The sequence below is a fragment of the Grampus griseus genome, assembly GCF_964374135.1.
Source record: "Grampus griseus genome assembly, chromosome: 11".
Classification (NCBI taxonomy): Eukaryota; Metazoa; Chordata; class Mammalia; order Artiodactyla; family Delphinidae; genus Grampus; species Grampus griseus.
This window is the reverse complement of record NC_139005.1, coordinates 23,896,734-23,917,106: the sequence shown is the minus strand read 5'-3', so window position 1 is coordinate 23,917,106 and position 20,373 is coordinate 23,896,734. Positions and strand designations below refer to the sequence as shown.

General features: G+C 39.5%; 1 protein-coding gene across 4 annotated transcripts in view; it reads right to left on the bottom strand.

Annotated features, from left to right (window-relative positions):
- Positions 1-20,373, bottom strand: part of FAR2 (fatty acyl-CoA reductase 2) — a 137,985-nt gene that overhangs the window by 35,051 nt on the left and 82,561 nt on the right. For 3 of the 4 annotated variants that reach the window (XM_082666331.1, XM_082666330.1, XM_082666332.1), the window contains exon 2: positions 16,596-16,824. In XM_082666331.1, the coding sequence (XP_082522457.1) occupies positions 16,596-16,784 (189 nt within the window). In that variant the 5' untranslated portion in view covers positions 16,785-16,824. Of the gene's footprint in view, positions 1-16,397; positions 16,516-16,595; positions 16,825-20,373 lie in introns of those variants that run through there. The other variant, XM_082666333.1, reaches the window with a different exon arrangement.

Sequence of the window (20,373 nt, the reverse complement as noted above, 5' to 3'; positions counted from 1 at the left end):
AGCGATTTCCTAGGGGTAGCAATGCAATTCAGTGGGGAAGACAGGGGCATTGGAGATAAGAGACCTGCATTTACAGTCTGCTTTTTCACTACCTTGGTACTTCCTTGGATAGGTGACAACTTTCTTGGAGTAATTTCTCATCTGTGAGGTAGCAATAAGGCATACCACAGAGTTTTGTGAGGATTAAATAGGGTAATAAAAGTCAGATGCCTAGCATAGTGGCTACCACTTAGTATGTTTCTAATAATAGGAAAACTTCCTTTCTGCTTCCACAGAAATACTCCATTTTCAAAAGCTGCTAATCAGACAGCTATGTGTGTATTTGTGCGTCATCCCAAGGTTTCTGATTATACCATGTGATCCTGATACCTCTGAAAACCGAATATATTCCGGAGTGTCGACTTAACAAAAAAATACACAGTGAGAGCTGCGAGTTAAGTTTTATTTCGGGCAAAATGAGGACTCCAGCCCAGTAGACAGCACCACAGATAGTTCTGACAAACTGCTGCAAAGAGGTAGCAGGGAAGTTCAGTATATATGTGATTTCGGTGAAGGGGGAGTACATGCAATCAAGCACATATATTTTTTTTTTAACATCTTTATTGGAGTATAATTGCTTTACAATGGTGTGTTAGTTTCTCCTTTAAAACAAAGTGAATCAGTTATACATATACATATGTTCCCGTATCTCTTTCCTCTTGCGTCTCCCTCCCTCCCACCCTCCCTATCCCACCTTTCTAGGTGGTCACAAAGCACTAAGCTGATCTCCCTGTGCTATGCGGCTCCTTCCCACTAGCTATTTTACATTTGGTAGTGTATATATGTCCATGCCACTCTCTCACTCTGTCCCAGCTTACCCTTCCCCCTCCCTGTATCCTCAAGTCCACCTCTAGTAGGTCTGCGCCTTTATTCCTGTCTTGCCCCTAGCTTCCTCATGACCATTTTTTATTTGTTTTTTAGATTCCATATATATGTGTCAGCATATGGTATTTATCTTTCTCTCTCTGACTTACTTCACTCTGTATGACAGACTCCAGGTCCATCCACCTCACCACAAAAAAATCAATTTCGTTTCTTTTTATGGCTGAGTAATATTGCATTGTATATATGTGCCACACCTTCTTTATCCATTCATCTGTCGATAGACACAATAGCTTCCATGTCCTGGCTATTGTAAATAGAGCTGAAATGAACACTGTGGTACATGACTCTTTTTGAATTATGGTTTTGTCAGGGTATATGCCCAGCAGTGGGATTGCTGGGTTGCATGGTAGTTCCATTTGTACATTTTCAAGGAACCTCCATAAGGTTTTCCCCAGTGGCTGCATCAATTTACATTGTCACCAACAGTGCAAGAGGGATCCCCTTTCTCCATACTCTCTCCGGCATTTACTGTTTGTAGATTTTTTGATGATGGCCATTCTGACCAGTGTGAGATGATATCTCATTGTAGTTTTGATTTGCAATTCTCTAATGATCAATGATGTTGAGCATCCTTTCATGTGTTTGTTGGCAATTGGTTTATCTTCTTTGGAGAACTGTCCACCAGGTCTTCTGCCCATTTTTGGATTGAGCCTTTGTTCTCCTGATATTGAGCTGCATGAGCTGCTGGTAAATTTTGGAGATTAATCCCTTGTCAGTTGTTTCATTTGCAAATATTTTCTCCCATTCTGAGAGCTGTCTTTTCATATTGTTTATGGTTTCCTTTGCTGTGAAAAAGCTTTTAAGTTTCATTAGGTCCCATTTGTTTATTTTTCTTTTTATTTCCATTTCTCTAGGAGGTGGGTGAAAAAAGATCTTGCTGTGATTTATGCCATGGAGCGTTTTGCCTATGTTTTTCTCTAAGAGTTTAATAGTGTCTGGCCTTGCATTTAGGTCTTTAATCCATTTTGAGTTTATTTTTGTGTATGGTGTTAGGGAGTGTTCTAATTTCATACTTTTACATGTAGCTGTCCAGTTTTCCCTGCACCATGTACTGAAGAGGCTGTCTTTTCTCTACTGTATATTCTTGCCTCCTTTATCAAAGATAAGGTGACCATATGTGCGTGGGTTTATCTCTGAGCTTTCTATCCTGTTCCATTGATCTATATTTCTGTTTTTGTGCCAGTACCATACTGTCTTGATTACTGTAGCTTTGTAGTATAGTCTGAAGTCAGGGAGCCTGATTGTTCCAGCTCCATTTTTCTTTCTCAAGATTGCTTTGGCTATTCAGGGTCTTTTATGTTTCCATACAAATTGTGAGATTTTTTGTTCTAGTTCTGTGAAAAATGCCAGTGTTAGTTTGATAGGGATTGCATTGACTCTGTAGATTGCTTTGTGTAGTAGAGTTATTTTCACAATGTTGATTCTTCCAATCCAAGAACATGGTATATCTCTCCATCTATCTGTATCATCTTTAATTTCTTTCATCAGTGTCTTATAATTTTCTGCATACAGGTCTTTTGTGTCCTTAGGTAGGTTTATTCCTAGATATATTATTCTTTCTGTTGCAATGGTAATTGAGAGTGTTTTCTTAATTTCACTTTCAGATGTTTCATCATTAGTGTATAGGAATGTCAGAGATTTCTGTGCATTAATTTTGTATCTTGCTACTTTACCAAATTCATTGATTAGCTCTAGTAGTTTTCTGGTAGCATCTTTAGGATTCTCTATGTATAGTATCATGTCATCTGCAAACAGTGACAGCTTTACTTCTTTTCCGATTTGGATTCCTTTTATTTCTTTTTCTTCTTTGATTGCTGTGGCTAAAACTTCCAAAACTATGTTGAATAATAGTGGTGAGAGTGGACAGCCTTGTCTTGTTCCTGATCTTAGTGGAAATGGTTTCAGTTTTTCACCGCTGAGGACAATGTTGGCTGTGGGTTTGTCATATATGGCCTTTATTATGTGGAGGTGAGTTCCCTCTATGCCTACTTTCTGCAGGGTTTTTATCATAAATGGGTGTTGAATTTTGTCGAAAGCTTTCTCTGCATCTATTGAGATGATCATATGGTTTTTCTCCTTCAATTTTTTAATATGGTGTATCACATTGATTGATTTGCTTATATGGAAGAATCCTTGCATTCCTGAAATAAGCCCCACTTGATCATGGTGTATGATCCTTTTAATGGGTTGTTGGATTCTGTTTACCAGTATTTTGTTGAGGATTTTTGCATCTATGTTCATCAGTGATATTGGCCTGTAGTTTTCTTTCTTTGTGACATCTTTGTCTGGTTTTGGTATCAGGGTGATTGTGGCCTCGTAGAATGAGTTTGGGAGTGTTCCTCCCTCTGCTATATTTTGGAAGAATTTGAGAAGGATAGGTGTTAGCTCTTCTCTAAATGTTTGGTAGAATTCGCCTGTGAAGCCATCTGGTCCTGGGTTTTTGTTTGTTGGAAGATTTTAAATCACAGTTTCAATTTCAGTGCTTGTGATTGGTCTATTCATATTTTCTATTTCTTCCTCGTTCAGTCTCGGAAGGTTGTGCATTTCTAAAAATTTGTCCATTTCTTTCAGGCTGTACACTTTATTGGCATAGAGTTACTTGTAGTAATCTCTCATGATCCTTTTTATTTCTGCAGTGTCAGTTGTTACTTCTCCTTTTTCATTTCTAATTCTATTGACTTGAGTCTTCTCTTCTTTTTCTTGATGACTCTGGCTAATGGTTTATCAATTTTGTTTATCTTCTCAAAGAACCAGCCTTTAGTTTTATTAATCTTTGCTATCATTTCCTTCATTTCTGATGTGATATTTATTATTTCTTTCCTTCTGCTAACTTCGGGGTTTTTTTGTTCTTCTTTCTCTAGTGGCTTTAGGTGTAAGGTTAAGTTGTTTATTTGAGATGTTTCTTGTTTCTTAAGGCAGGATTGTATTGCTATAAACTTCCCTTTTAGAAGTGCTTTTGCTGCATCCCACTGGTTTTGGGTTGTTGTGTTTTCATTGTTATTTGCTTCTAGGTATTTTTTGATTTCCTCTTTTATTTCTTCAGTGATCTCTTTGTTATTAAGTAGTGTATTGTTTATCCTCCATGAGTTTGTATTTTTAACAGATTTTTTACTGTAATTGATACCTAGTCTTACAGCATTGTGGTCGGAAAAGACACTTGATATGATTTCAATTTTCTTAAATTTACCAATGCTTGATTTCTGACCCAAGATATGATCTATCCTGGAGAATGTTCCATGAGCACTTGAAAAGACTGTGTATTCTGATGTTTTTGGATGGAATGTCCTATACATTATCAATTAAGTCCATCTTGTTTAATGTATCATTTAAAGCTTGTGTGTCCTTATTTATTTTCATTTTGGATGATCTGTCCATTGGTGAAAGTGGGGTGTTAAAGTCCCCTACTATGAATGTGTTACTGTCGATTTCCCATTTTATGGCTGTCAGTATTTGCCTTATGTTTTGAGGTGCTCCTATGTTGGGTGCATAAATATTTACAATTGTTATATCTTCTTCTTGGATCGATCCCTTGATCATTATGTAATGTCCTTCTTTGTCTCTCGTAACAGTCTGTTTTAAAGTCTATTTTGTCTGATATGAGAATTGCTACTCCAGCTTTCTTTTGTTTTCCATTTGTAAGGAATATCTTTTTCCATCCCCTCACTTTCATTCCGTATGTGTCCCTAGGTCTGAAGTGGGTCTCTTGTAGATAGCATATATACAGGTCTTGTTTTTGTATCCATTCAGCCAGTCTATGTCTTTTGGTTGGAGCATTTAATCCATTTACATTTAAGGTAATTATCGATATGTATGTTCCTATTACCATTTTCTTAATCGTTTTGGGTTTGTTATTGTAGGCCTTTTCCTTCCCTTGTGTTCCTGCTTATTGAAGTTCCTTTAGCATTTGTTGTAAAGCTGGTTTCATGGTGCTGAATTCTCTTAGGTTTTGCTTGTTTGTAAAGGTTTAAATTTCTCCATCAAATCTGAATGAGATCCTTGCTGGGTAGAGTAATCTTGGTTGTAGGTTTTTCCCATTCATCACTTTAAATATGTCCTGCCACTCCCTTCGAGCTTGGAGAGATTCTGCTGAAAGATTGGCTCGTAACCTTATGGGGATTCCCTTGTGTGCTATTTGTTGTTTTCCCCTTGCTGCTTTTAAATTTTTTTCTTTGTATTTAGTTTTTGATAGTTTGATTAATATGTGTCTTGGCATGTTTCTCCTTGGATTTATCCTGTATGGGACTCTCTGTGCTTCCTGGACTTGATTAACTATTTCCTTTCCCATATTAGGGAAGTTTTAAACTAATCTCTTCAAATATTTTCTCAGTCCCTTTGTTTTTTTTCTTCTTCTTCTGGAACCCCTATAATTCGAATGTTGGTGCATTTAATCTTGTCCCAGAGGTCTCTGAGACTGTCCTCAATTCTTTCCATTCTTTTTTCTTTATTCTGCTGTGCAGTAGCTATTTCCACTATTTTATCTTCCAGATTACTTATCCGTTCTTCTGCCTCGCTTATTCTACTATTGATCCCTTCTAGAGGATTTGTAATTTCATTTATTGTGTTGTTTATCACTGTTTCTTTGGTCTTTAGTTCTTCTAGGTCCTTGTTAAATGTTTCTTGTATTTTCTCCATTCTATTTCCAAGATTTTGGATCATCTTTACTGTCATTATTCTGAATTCTTTTTCAGGTAGACTGCCTATTTCGTCTTCAGTTGTTTGGTCTGGTGGGTTTTTACCTTGCTCCTTCACCTCCTGTGTGTTTCTCTGTCTTCTCATTTTGCTTAACTTACTGTTTGGGGTCTCCTTTTCGCAGGGTGCAGGTTCATAGTTCCCATTGTTTTTTGGTGTCTGCCCCCAGTGGCTATGGTTGGTTCAGTGGGTTTTGTAGGCTTCCTGGTGGAGGGGACTAGTGCCTGTGTTTTGGTGGATGAGGCTGGATCTTGTCTTTCTGGTGGGCAGGTCCACGTGTGGTGGTGTGTTTTGGGGTATCTGTGGCCTTATTATGATTTTAGGCAGCCTCTCTGCTAATGGGTGGGAATGTGCTCCTGTCTTGCTAGTTGTTTGGCATAGGGTGTCCAGCACTGGAGCTTGCTGGTCATTGAGTGGAGCTGGGTCTTGGCATTGAGATGGAGATCACTGGGAGATTTTCGCCATTTGATATTATGTGGAGCTGGACCACATAATATTGGTCTTGTGGACATGATACTGGTCATGTGGACCAATGTCCTGAACTTGGCTCTCCCACTTCAGAGTCACAGCCCTGACGCCTGACTGGAGCACCAACAGCCTGTCATCCACACGACACACAATAAAAGGGAGAAAAAGAAAGAAAGAAAGAAGAAGATAAAATAAAATAAAGTTATTAATATGAAAAATAATTATTAAAAAGTTTTTTTAAGTAATTAAAAAAAAAAGAATGAAAGAAGAGAGCAACCAAACCAAAAAACAAATTCACCAATGATAACAAGCACTAAAAACTATATTAAAAAAACAAACAAAGAAAAAAAAAGGACAGAGAGAACCCTAGAACAAATGGTAAAAGCAAAGCTATACAGACAAAATCACACACAGAAGCATACACATACACACTCACAAAAAGAGAAAAAGGGAAAAAAAATATATATATATATATCGTTGCTCCCAACGTCCACCTCCTGAATTTGGGATGATTCGTTGTCTATTCAGGCATTCCAGAGATAAAGGGTATATCAGGTTGATTGTGGAGATTTAATCCACCGCTCCTGAGGCTGCTGGGAGAGATTTCCCTTTCTCCTCTTTGTTCACATAGCTCCCGGGGTTCAGCTTTGGATTTAGCCCCACCTCTGCATGTAGTTCACCTGAGGGCATCTATGCTTCACTCATACAGGAGAGGGTTAAAGGAGCCGCTGATTCGGGGGCTCTGGCTTATTCAGGCCAGGGGCGGGGTGGGGGGTACGGTGTGTGGGGTGAGCCTGTGGTGGCAGAGGCCGGCGGGATGTTGCACCAGCCTAAGGCGCACCACGCGTTCTCCCGGGGAAGTTGTCCCTGGATAACGGGACCCTGGCAGTGGTGGGCCGCACAGGCTCCCGGGAGGGGAGGTGTGGACAGTGATCTGTGCTCGCACACAGGCTTCTTGGTGGCAGCAGCAGCAGGCTTAGCATCTCCTGCCCACCTCTGGGGTCACGCTGATAGCCGTGGCTCACGTCCGTCTTTGGAGCTCCTTTAAGCGGCACTCTTAATCGCCTCTCCTCGCGCACCAGGAAACAGAGGCAAGAAAAAGTCTCTTGCCTCTTCGGCAGGTCCAGACTTTTTCCCGGATTCCCTCGCGGCTAGCTGTGGTGCACTAGCCCGCGTCAGGCTGTGTTCACACAGCCAATCCCAGTCCTCTCCCTGGGATCTGACCTCCGAAGCCTGAGCCTCAGCTCCCAACCCCGCCCGCCCCGGCGGGTGAGTAGACAAGCCTCTCGGGCTGGTGAGTGCTGGTCGGCACCGATCCTCTGTGCAGGAATCTCTCCGCTTTGCTCTCCACACCCCTGTTGCTGCATTATCCTTCGTGGCTCCGAAGCTTACCCCGTCTGCCACCCATGGTCTCTGCCCGCGAAGGGGCTTCTAGTGTGTGGAAACCTTTCCTCCTTCACAGCTCCCTCCCAGAGGTGCAGGTCCCATCCCTATTCTTTTGTCTCTGTTTGTTCTTTTCTTTTGCCCTACCCAGGTACTTGGGGAGTTTCTTGCCTTTTGGGAGGTCTGAGGTCTTCTGCCAGCATTCAGTAGGTGTTCTGTAGGAGTTGTTCCACATGTAGATGTATTTCTGATGTATTTGTGGGGAGGAAGGTGATATCTGCATCTCACTCTTCTGTGTCTTACTCTTCTGCCATCTTGAAGCTCCCCTTCAAGCACATATTTTTTGTAGAAGGTTTCTGCTGGTCTCGTGAAGGTTACTGCTGGTCATGAGGAACAGATGTCACCATGAAGGATTTTAGTGTTTTTCTAGATATGAGGAGATACAAGAATTGGGCTCATAAAATCGACTCCTGAAAATATCTAACTATCTGAAGACCTGTTCTGCCAGTTTTTCCCAGAGCACAGAGAGCCTCATTACAGCTCTCCACCCTGAACACCTTTCAGGCAGGTGTTGAAAATCAGCAGCTGCAGCAGCACATGATTTAATCCTTGTAGAGGGAGCTGGCAAGTGCCAGTGGCGAATGCCAATTAGTTGACAAGAGTCATGTTGAATCCTGTGGTTTGGTGACTTTTTTGAATGAAATCAGTACAGGCAATGGGAAGCTTTTGAGAAAAAGACTTGATGTGATTGGAAGAAATTTAAAAAGAAGGAAAGAAGTTGGACATGTGAAATCATGCCAGGGATTGAATTAACTAGTGAATGGTACTGTAAAAGAAAACAAGAGATTGAGAAATAAATTGTTTCTGTTTCTGGGACCTTAAAGAATATCCCCAGGACAAAATCAATTTAAAAAGTTTTTTTTTTTCTTTAAAGGAAGGAAATGGCCCTTAGGGGAGAGGCTTAACATGCTTCAACTAATCTGAGTTGAGTGTCTGTCAAACTGAGAATCAGTTATACTCTTTCAAAAGTGTGTTTGTTAATCATGGGAAATTTTAATTCCTGGCAATAGTCCCTCAAGTTGTCTCAAGTTTATAAAAGCCTCTTGCTTTTTTGTGGGATCATTAGTTTCTTAGGAAAAGTAAAAAGTGGTAATGGAACAAAACTGACTTTGGGAATTTAAAATACAAACTTCTGGTTCTAATCGCCTTTGCCTTATATGGAGATTTAACAGAATTATTAATATCAATCAGAAATTCATCTTTTTTTAAAAGTTGTGGACAAGCAGCTTTTACACAGGGTAGCCTGAACCAAACATGAAAATGCTTTTCTTCCTTATAAAAGAGTCTATGAAGGGCTTCCCTGGTGGCGCAGTGGTTGAGAGTCCGCCTGTCAATGCAGGGGACACAGGTTCGTGCCCCGGTCTGGGAGGATCCCACATGGCGCGGAGCGGCTGGGCCCGTGAGCCATGGCCGCTGAGCCTGCGCATCTGTAGACTGCGCGTCCGGAGCCTGTGCTCTGCGACGGGAGGGGCCACAACGGTGAGAGGCCCGCGTACCGCAAAAAAAGAAAAAAAAAGTCTATGAAAATTAACAATAAACTTCTACATAAAATGAATAACTTTTCTGTTGGGTGCTTCTTAATACTCCAGTGATGTCAAAGTGTTGGCCTTTTCTTTGCCTGTGTTATTTAGTTGGAAGTTAATTTGTTTAAACGCATTATTTTTCCTCTTAGGGATCTAATGTCTTCTAAAAACTACCAAACAGTGATAATCTTGCAAAATGATTCAATAAACTATTTCATAAAATGTTGCTATCTTCTATTGTCTTAAATCTAATCAGTTCTATGAACTGAGGGCCCCGTGTGTGACCCTGCATGATTCATTACCCAAAACTCTCCAGGGTATTTCAAAGTTGATTTATCTCAGGAGCAGCTGAGAGCTTATTGAGTAATTCACATTTTTCCAGAGAAGTTGACTTAAAATATCCAGTGCAACCTGCCAAGCTCTGCCTTTGTTTATAAATCTGCTTCCTGGTGACATCATACAGGATGGTCCCTCCCTGGGAGTCTTGAATTTTGCCCGGTCTTCTCAGATGCTGCATTCTAAACCCAGCACAATCTCATTGTAACCCTTTCCTTACCTGATTACTCTAGTTTAAGAGGAAATGCCTAACCATTTCTGGTATTCTCTCAATGAATTTTTTTTTTTTTTTAGATTCTGACCTCACTCTTAATTAACTACCTCACTCAAAATAAATTCAACTACTTGTGGTTTTATTTTTCAGGTACGGATATTGTCTTCTTGATGTTTTCTTAAAGAGTTATTCAGAGTAGATTATGACCAACTTAAGAACCTAAATGGATATAAATGGGACATGACTGTTGTAAAAAGGAACACATCTTTAAAGGTTCTTCTTTGAAGAACCTCAAAATGCTGTCAACACTTTGAGCTTCATAACTGAATGATTTATTTGCAACTAATTATCTCTTGTCATGGGGAAGAATCATGTCTTTAAGCAAAGCCGCATTCTAGATAGCAAAATAAATATCAATTTTGCCACTGAAAATTGTTTCTGCTACCTGGAAAGCTTGTTGGTTCATACTTAAATGAGCACATTTTTCATAACAAGAGACCAAGCAGTCAGCTTGGGATGCCTGGGGACCCACAAGTGGGTCTGCGGTTAGCATGTTCACATGTCAACATGGGAAATTTGGCTTATTCTCCGTAGAAACTTCTCAGATTTTGTGAAAGAAATTAGGAGAGTTTTCTTAAAAACGATTTTATAAACTTAGAATCGTATTTCTTTCTTTTTTTTTTTTTGAGTCTTACTTTTATTTTTTATTTTATTTTTTAAACATCTTTATTGGAGTATAATTGCTTTACAATGTTGCGTTAGTTTCTGCTGTATAACGCAGTGAATCGGCTATATGTATACATATACCCCATATCTCCTTCCTCTTGCGTCTCCCTCCCACCCTCCCTATCCCACCCCTCTAGGTGGTCACAAAGCACCTAGCTGATCTCCCTGTGCTATGCAGCTGCTTCCCACTAGCTATCTATTTTACATTTAGTAGTGTATATATGTCAATGCTACTCTCTCACTTCGGTCAAACTATTTAATTCTGATAAAGTTTCTAAACTAAAAGTAAACAACTTATATCTGATGACATAATTTTGGAAATTCGTGATTGCTTTGCTGCCTTATTTATTTACTATCTTAAAAAGTGGGCTTGGGCTTCCCTGGTGGCCCAGTGGTTGAGAGTCCGCCTGCCGATGCAGGGGACGTGGGTTCATGCCCTGGTCCGGGAAGATCCCACATGCCGTGGAGCAGCTGGGCCCGTGAGCCATGGCCGCTGAGCCTGCGCGTCCGGAGCCTGTGCTCCGCAACAGTGAAAGGCCAGCGTACCAAAAAAAAAAAAAAAAAAAAAAAAAAAAGTGGGCTTTTTCTCCCACTATAAAAATAAAACAACTTCATTGTAATTGCATTTAGAAAATTCTTTTGGAAAAAGATTATTGTTCTGGTTTTTCACTACAAAAGACAGTGGTTTTTTTACTTAACGATAAAAGTAAACATGTTCAATAAATATATTTGCACATTATTTATGTGTGTCTCTGGTTGTTTTCTTAGAGTGCCACCTTAATTATCTTTGTGAGAAAGTCCTCAAGGATCTGCCATTAATTCAGATACCTTTCCCTCAATTGATATGTTCCTTTAAGTGGTCTGAAAATACTTAAGGATCTTAGCATATGTGAGGAAACTGATCCTCTGTTCTGATTCTTGAGTCCCAATTCTATGTGGCCAAAGGATTAAAAATAACCTTCTTTCCAAAGCATTTCCTACTTAATTGTCTCTCTCTGAAGGCATGGAAACAGGAAGTGAGAGGTAGTTGCTGTCCATGCCGTGAAAGGAAAGGAATGAAGCTGATGAACGAATTTTGATAGATAGATATCAATAGAACAGATGTTCTCTTGACCATATTTCCTGAGGACACAGTGGGAATCAAAGGCAAACTGGTATCAGTTTTATTCATTATGTTTTAAAGAAAGTTTCCAAGCCTCCTATACCTGATATCATTAATCTACCTTCAAACTCACTGTATTACTTAAGGTGGATTAGAATTCATGCATTGTTTTGTGTGACAGGAGGCAAGTACCAAGTAAAAGTAATACCAGACCCTTCTTAGGAATAAGGCTTGGAGGCATTTAAATCACTCTGTCATGTCAAAATAAAGTTCAATGGCAGAATCTAGACTGGATCCTGATTCATATAAGATATTTAATAAATATTTGTAGAATCAGAGGCCTTCCAGAAGAAACTTTAACCCAGACAGGAAAGCTCTTCTGAGTAAGAACCTAGGGTGAGAGTGATCATACAACAGAAGTAAAGACTGGCTTAAAGAACTGGAGTACATTAAACTTGTTCATTGAACATATTTGGTTGATTACCTACAGAGTGTCAAGCACTGTGTCAGATGTGGAAGACACAATGGGAACACATGAAGGAAATAACGAAAAGGCCTTAGTTTAAAAAATTAAAGGGAAAAAATTGGGATAATACATGTGTTATTGATTTCAGCAAATCAAATACTTCTGAGAAAATGGTGTATTATTTGACAAACCTGAGACTCTTCTCACTGAATCTGAAATTAGGAAAGCATAAAAGCAGACAGAATTATTATGAAACCAAAGATGTCTGGGTATATTCCTTTAAGTATAACCCTGTGTTGGAAAGTTGGTTGTGGGGACCCACATGTTTGGAATAACAGACTTGCACCATTTCCTTCTAAATTCTAACCAAATCGAGGAAAACTAGACTTCATATGGAATAGTTTCACTTTTAAAGAAAACATTGCAAAAATATTAAACTATATCATTCTCTTTTTATGAAGAAGCCCGGGCCCTGTCTTTCTATCTGACCACATAAGTCAAAATTTATGGAAGTATAATTAATGCCTTTGCTGCAAAAACCAGAAATAGAGACTGAAGAAGAAATGTCCATATTTCAATGTCTTGAGCATTTCGGTGCTATAGCAATTGTTCCCTTTTAAAATACTCATTTAGACGTATCTTCAATAGTGTTACTGTAATAGCAAAGTCTCTTTGAGGAAAAGGAAAGATTTTTAATGACAAAAGAAAATACTGTTTATTCTGAGGTTGAATTTAGGAGCCCATGTGAAGGAAGGCTTAGCAAAGGGGAAGATAGGTGAGACTGACTGCTCATACGAAGCTAACTTTGTATGCTGGATTTGATTCTATTAGGGCTATCTTTTTTTTTTTTTTAAACATTTTTAATGGAGTATAATTGCTTTACAATGGTATGTTAGTTTCTGCTTTATAACAAAGTGAATCAGCTATATATATAGATATATCCCCATATCCCCTCCCTCTTGTGCCTACCTCCCACCCTCCCTATCCCACCCTTCTAGGTGGTCACAAATCACCGAGCTGATCTCCCTGTGCTATGCAGCTGCTTCCCACTAGCTATCGGTTTTACATTTGGTAGTGTATATATGTCCATGCCACTCTCTCACTTCGTCCCAGCTTACCCTTCCCCCTCCCCATGTCCTCAAGTCCATTCTCTACATCCGCATCTTTATTCCTGTCCTGCCCCTAGGTTCTTCAGAACCATTTTTATTTATTTATTTTTAGATTCCATATATATGTGTTAGCATACGGTATTTGTTTTTCTCCTTCTGCCTTCATTCTGTATGATAGACTCTAGGTCCATCCACCTCACTACAAACAACTCAGTTTCATTTCTTTTATGGCTGAGTAATATTCCATTGTATATATGTGCTACATCTTCTTTATCCATTCATCTCTCAATGGACACTTATGTTGCTTCCATGTCCTGGCTATTGTAAACAGCTGCAATGAACATTGTTGTACATGACTCTTTTTGAATTATGGTTTTCTCAGGGTATATGGTCAGTAGTGGGATTGCTGGGTCATATGGTAGTTCTATTTGTAGTTTTTTAATGAACCTCCATACTGTTCTCCACTGTGGCTGTATCAATTTACATTCCCACCAACAGTGCAAGAGGGTTCCTTTTTCTCCACACCCTCTCCAGTATTTATTGTTTGTAGATTTTTTGATGATGGCCATTCTGACTGGTGTGAGGTGATACCTCATTGTAGTCTTGATTTGCATTTCTCTAATGATTAGTGATGTTGAGCATCCTTTCATGTATTTGTTGGCCATTTGTATATCTTCTTTGGAGAAATGTCTATTTAGGTCTTCTGACCATTTTTGGATTGCATTGTTTGTTGTTTTGATATTGAGCTGCTGGTAAATTTTGGAGATTAATCCTTTGTCAGTTGCTTTATTTGCAAATATTTTCCCCCATTCTGAGGGTTGTTTTTTTTGTCTTGTTTATGGTTTCCTTCGCTGTGCAAAAGCTTTTAAGTTCCATTAGGTCCCATTTGTTTATTTTTATTTTTATTTCCATTTCTCTAGGAGGTGAGTCAAAAAGGATCTTGCTGTGATTTATGTCATAGAGTGTGCTGCCTATGTTTTCCCCTAAGAGTTTTATAGTGTCTGGCCTTACATTCAGGTCTTTAATCCATTTTGAGTTTCTTTTTGTGTATGATGTTCGAGTGTTCTAATTTCATTATTTTACATGTAGCTGTCCAGTTTTCCCAGCAGGAGAAGAATTTTTAAAACTACAACTGGAGGACAGCTGCTGCCTAGAAATGTAAAGCCCTGAGCATCCAGGAATTTAGCAAATGGCTGCTGACTGCAGTTTCCTTGGTTTTAAGATACCACCAAGCTCCAGTTTAGTGATCTCTGAATTGGAGATGACAAATTTATGGGTATGTTTTGGATTAGTTAAAAAACAAAGCTGATTATTTTATATTTTACATTAATAAAACTCAGAGAAATTTTATTTTGCCTTTTTAACCCATATGTCAGCTTGGGTCTCCCTATAAACTTAATGAAATTATGATTGATTATATCCTTAATTTAAGATTCTCTGTAAGATTATTGAGAATTTCCAGGTGGCCAGTGATTGGCTTAGATCTGAAGTTTCTGAACAAATCAGTACATGGTGTACCTCAGGCCACAGAGGTTGGTTCAGAAGTTGATATATAACTTAACCCAGGCTGATGAGATGTAAGGAAAATTTTGCTGAGGGTTTCCGGGAAAGAAGTTTCATCGATCTTGGAAGAGAGCTTCAGGGAGAGCCAGCTCTCCTCATCCAAAGATTGCCATAAATGTATGTGAGCAAGATATTATTATCCCATTTTACAGATAAGGAAACTGAGGTTCAGTAGAGTATGTATCTTGCCCACTGTCCCACGGCTAATAATTAGCAGTGCTGAGATTCAAACCCAGGTCAATCTACCTCTGAAGCCCATGCTCTTAAGCACCATCTGATAGCAACAGATAGTTCCCAGGTGATACTGATGCTGCTGGTTGGGAGACCACAGTTTAAGGACCACTGTTTATAAAAGTCAACAGCTGACAGTTGTAAACAGCCCAATAGTGGAAACAGGTAGAGATTTGCAAGCCAGTTTCACAAATAAGTTATTTATAGTATAATCAAGATTTCCATACCAAAAGAATTATTGCTGTGTTATCAAATACAATGCATTGAATATAACTATAGGCGAAAATTATGCTGACCACAAGACTCTCTGCCAAAATACTTATCTAGAAATTCATAAGCTGGCTACAAAGCTAAAGAGGCATGTCTCCTACATGATGAAAACAGTCCATTAGGGATGTATAACTGAGCAAGCTGTATGAAGAAGGATCTGAGAGTTTCTTCTCAATTTTGGTTTTATGCCACATCATCCTTTTTTTTCTTATTCTTAAGAGCCATTACTTACAATGCAGGCAGTGTAGGGTATAGGCAAGTGTGCTTGCCTTAGAGCCAGACTTGGGGGGTGGGTGTCTGAAGTCTGACTCTCTCATTTACTAACTGGGTGACCTTTGGAAAGTTAATACTTCTGGTCTCATTTATCCATCTGTAAAATTTGGATATTAATTCTTACTTCACAGGGTTGTTGAAAAATCAATGAGGTAAGGCTCATTTGAATAGTGTCTGCCATGTACTAAGTACCCAGTAAGTGCCAGCTATTATTATTTGTCCCACTGCTGAGTTAAGCTATGAGATACAGGAGAGGCTTTTGTGATTCTCCTGATGATGGTTTATACCAAAATCTCATGCTGGTGCCAGAAGATAAAATGTAATCATCAAGCTTACGGGGTGTCTATAATGTGCTGTGCTATCAGATACACCACTCCATTAGATGTTAGCATGCCTAAACACTGGAAAGGAGACTTTGTAAAAACAATTTCTTATTTAAATCTTCTTTTTGCCAACCCTAAGTAACCTTGTACTTTCCAAAGGAGTCTATGAACAAGACACGTACATTTAAATTAATTCCCATGGCAATCCTAGGAGGTCACTGTTGTTATTATTCTAAACATTGCAAGCTGGAGGGTAAGAGGTATAAAGTGACAAAAAATTGATAATATGTTTGAGATGAAAGCCTTCAAATTTATAAATTAAGACATGAGATGACATTCATATTTTGGGGGGAGGGGAGTGAGAAAGTTTGATACCCAAATGCTCATTCACACATATGTTTCATTTTCCCTTAGAAGAACTTACAGGATAATAGAAATATAATGGGATAATAGAAATATCAAGTTATCATAGATAAAGTATACAACTTGTGGCTTTTAGACAACTGAAAGTATTACTGCATGGCTACTTAGTAATCACATCTGTTTATAATATGATATGATGTAATATGCAATATACTATCTAAAAATTTGGAGGAAAGCTACCTTAAATTTAAATGAAAATTAGGGAAGAGTTTGGATGACCTCATGATAGATTTCAAGCCTGGCGAGTCCACTCTGCGAGCTTTAGTGTTTTGACTCTTACCCAGTAATTTGCAGAATATAGATTACCCGCTCACCTCTTCTGGACAGGGTCTAAGCACTCTTTCCTCTCTTATGGGAAAACACCACAGATTTCCATGAGCTGTTCCTTGTTATCTTGTTTTGTCTCCTTTCCTCTACCTGCCCAGATATCCTGGTCCCCACCTGCAGTTTGGGACTATAAGGGAACATTGTAGTGAGTCACCATGCCCTAAGGCTCTTCCCATAAGGCATACCTTACTATTTAGGATCTGGAAAACCCTCTGCTGCAGGGTCTGGCCAGCCTTGGGCCTCACAAGGATGTAAATGACTCTCAGGTCTGGGCTGGTGCGAAATAGCTTCTCCATCAACACTTTGCCCAGGAAGCCTGTGGCCCCAGTAATGAGAATGGACTTGCCACCATAGAAATCTGCAATCATGGACATGGCTCTTCCCTTTGTCTTTTATAGCTTCGGAAAGAGGTTCCTGAAAAGAAAGAAAAATAACAAAAGATTACATTCTCAGTAGTGCTAAAATGCAGTCATTTAAAATGTTGCTGGCATTTCCAGGAGTTTTGAATGCAGGAAAAGGTCAGACAGAGTGATAGCATCATGGCTTATTGGCAACACAATTCATTTCAATCAATATTTACTGAGATTTCTCTCCCTGCTAGATGTTATGCCAGGAACTGTGGACAAGAAATGAGTAAGACATGGTTCCTGCTCTCAAGGAATTGTTTGTAGTCTGATGGAGGAGATAGACACCTAGAGACCGTGAAATATAATATGGTAATGCTAAAACCAAAGAAAGCACAGAGGAAGGGTGCATAGCAGGATCTGGAAATTTCAGGAAGGCCCCTATAGGTGGTGACACCTGTGGTCAAACTTGAAAAGAGATAAGGGCTGGGGTAAGGGCATTCCAGGCCAAAGAAAGATCAAAAGCAAAGGCCCAATGTGTGGTGTGGGATGCTGTATGGGGGAATAATACAAAGAATTCAGTGTTATGAGAATGTAAATGATAAGGTTGGGAATAGCCCCAAACCCGTGAAACCAAAGATTAGAACAGGATCAAATTTTAAAAATTATGACATAATTAGTATTTCAGTTGCAGTTTTATTCAGAGAAAATCATTTCCAAGAGCAGATCTGGTGGTGGGAAGCCAGATGCAGCACTTGGATGCTGTGACTTCCAAGAAAAAACACTCCATGCAACGTGAAGTGTTTTGTCTTTAAGCCTGGCCTCAAGATTGTTGATTGGAAGCCGCGGAGCTTTGGAGGAGGCAAGGCCATAGTGTGGGAGCAGACTTTCCTTTCTGTCACTGACTTTGCTGCCTGCAGCAAGTCTTCGGCTGTCTTTGTGGATGGGATTTGGGTGGATCTTGCAGAACACAACTCCAGGGACCAGCCCTGACATCAGAGCTTGAAAGAAGAAGAACAACAACAAAAAAACAAGTGAAAAAGCCAACACCCTGCCCTTTTCACTCCAGTCAAGTCAACTCCAGTGACTGCTTAACAAAAAATGATTTTTCAAAGTCCTGATGTATAAATTAATTATAATTTATAGTTTAAAATTATAGTCATAATTTATACTTTGAGTATCTTGAGCCTACGTTCTTGGGCAGAACTCTTTGCCTTTGGAGGATTCATTCATTCATGGATTTACTCAACAAATAATTCTGTGCACTTGCCATGCCAGACTCTATGCTAAGTTCTGAAGGTAAACGGTTGAATAAGACAAACAGATCCTTGCTGTCGCTCTAGAAGAGGAGGCCAGTGATACACACATAAGTAAATACATAAACAAGTTAATTACAACTGTTACTAATGTAAATAAAACAGAGATCAACGACACAAATCACAATTATCAGTGCTATACACTAGAAAGTACTATGGGTTTCAACTGTTAGCTATTTTCATTGGTTGTCTAAATCCCTTTTATTAAGGATTGATGTGAGAAATATTATTTTGAAGAACACATTTGGACCTTGTGCAAAAGAGCAATGAAAGATATGTTTTGTCATGTTATATAATGTTATTCACATTACAATCTATCTAATGATTTTCTCAAAATTTAGCACTTGGGAAAAGTATTTATTATTTTTGCTTTGCCTGTCTTGAAGCTCAGAAAAGTGGTGTCACCAAATTTGGAAGGCAGTACAGTATCCTAGTTTAGCACTCAGATTCTAAGCAAGACTGAAATCAAATACCAGTTCTACCACTTACTAGGTCTATAATCTCAGGCAAATTATTAATCTTTCAATGCTGCAGTTTGTTCATCAGTAAACTGGGGATAACTAAAGTATCCACTTAATAATGCTGTGGTAAGGATTATGTGAGTGAATACATGTAAAACCCTTAAAAATATAACTTACCTATAGTATTGGCTATTCATATGGTCACTGGTTCCACATTTTTCATCTTAATGGTTTCTGGCTTTTTCTTTTTTTTTTTTTTTTGCGGTACTCGGGCCTCTCACTGTTGTGGCCTCTCCCGTTGCGGAGCACAGGCTCCGGACGCGCAGGCTCAGCGGCCATGGCTCACGGGCCCAGCCGCTCCGCGGCATGTGGGATCCTCCTGGACCGGGGCACAAACCCGTGTCCCCTGCATCGGCAGGCGAACTCTCAACCACTGCGCCACCAGGGAAGCCCTGGCTTTTTCTTTTGACAGTTATTATTATTTTTTAAAATAAATTTGTTTATTTATTTATTTTTGGCTGTGTTGGGTCTTTGTTGCTGCACGCAGGCTTTATTTTAAATGTCCTGTCTTATGTATTTTATATACCCTCTTTTGGAAATATGAGGAGATGATTTATAACTGTCATCAAGTCAAATAGTGTTTTCCCCAAATGCAACTCTACTCGATGGTAAATCTTTCCAACGTCTTTACATATATAAATGGGGCTTCCCTGGTGGCGCCGTGGTTGAGAGTCCACCTGCCGATGCAGGGACACGGGTTCGTGCCCTGGTCCGGGAAGATCCCACATGCTGCGGAGCGGCTGGGCCCGTGAGCCATGGCCGCTGAGCCTGCGCGTCCGGAACCTGCGCTCCGCAACGGGAGAGGCCACAACAGTGAGAGACCTGCATACTGCAAAAAAAAAAAAAAAAAAAAAAGTTTAGGCACCATACTCCTTTAATAGAATATTAGGCATAAATGAGCATGGTTAGCAGGAAAATACAGATGGGAAACTGAGTTTGGTTAGGGTGACTTCCCAACCTCATTGGTTCTGAAGATGTCAGATGCTTGTTTTGTAATAACATATGCTTTCCTAGAGTTATATTTTCTAGAACTGCAAAGATACTCTTCAGATTTTTTGGTCCCAGACAATTTTGCAATGTGTGATGAAAAATTTTAGAGAGCAGGTTACGTATCTCTAATGAGCCAGTTTCTTGTGGAACAAAGGAAGGCTTAAAGTGTCCCCAAAGAATGGAATGTGCCTGCTCTGTCCGGAGTCCAAGTATTTCTCAAACACAACAGAAACCAGCACAGTACAATGAGTGCTCTGAGAGGAAAGCAAAACATATGCCAGTATCTCCTGGCATTCACTACCCATTGTCAAGAGCAGGTGGCAGGGGAGTTGTGGCCAGGACTCTAATTAAGGCAAGTGATTCTGAAAAACGTCAAAGAGAAGTCCTCATCCTCAGATCAAAACATCATCAGAGATGTTTCGTCAAACTCTTGCTTCTACTCTCAAGACATGGCTTGGTTCCTGGACCCGGAAACTCCCATACGAAATTTGGCCCCGGAAAACCCATTTTATACGTTATAGATTTGCAAGGTCCAGGAATGGTTAACCCTTAATATAATTCATTAAAACAATTAAATTGTTTCAAAAATTAAAATAATTTTACACTCAGTAGTGGAGGATATACAACTCTAGGAGGAAGAATAGGTTTAGAACAGCTGGCTGGATCACGGCTTACTTTTCATAAAGTCTCAGATTACTTATGCAGAGAGCAAAGTCCAGTTTCCTACTCCTCATGCTCCTAATATGGTCTGTGAGAAGCCTAAACTACTTTGACAATCTCTGAACCATCCTG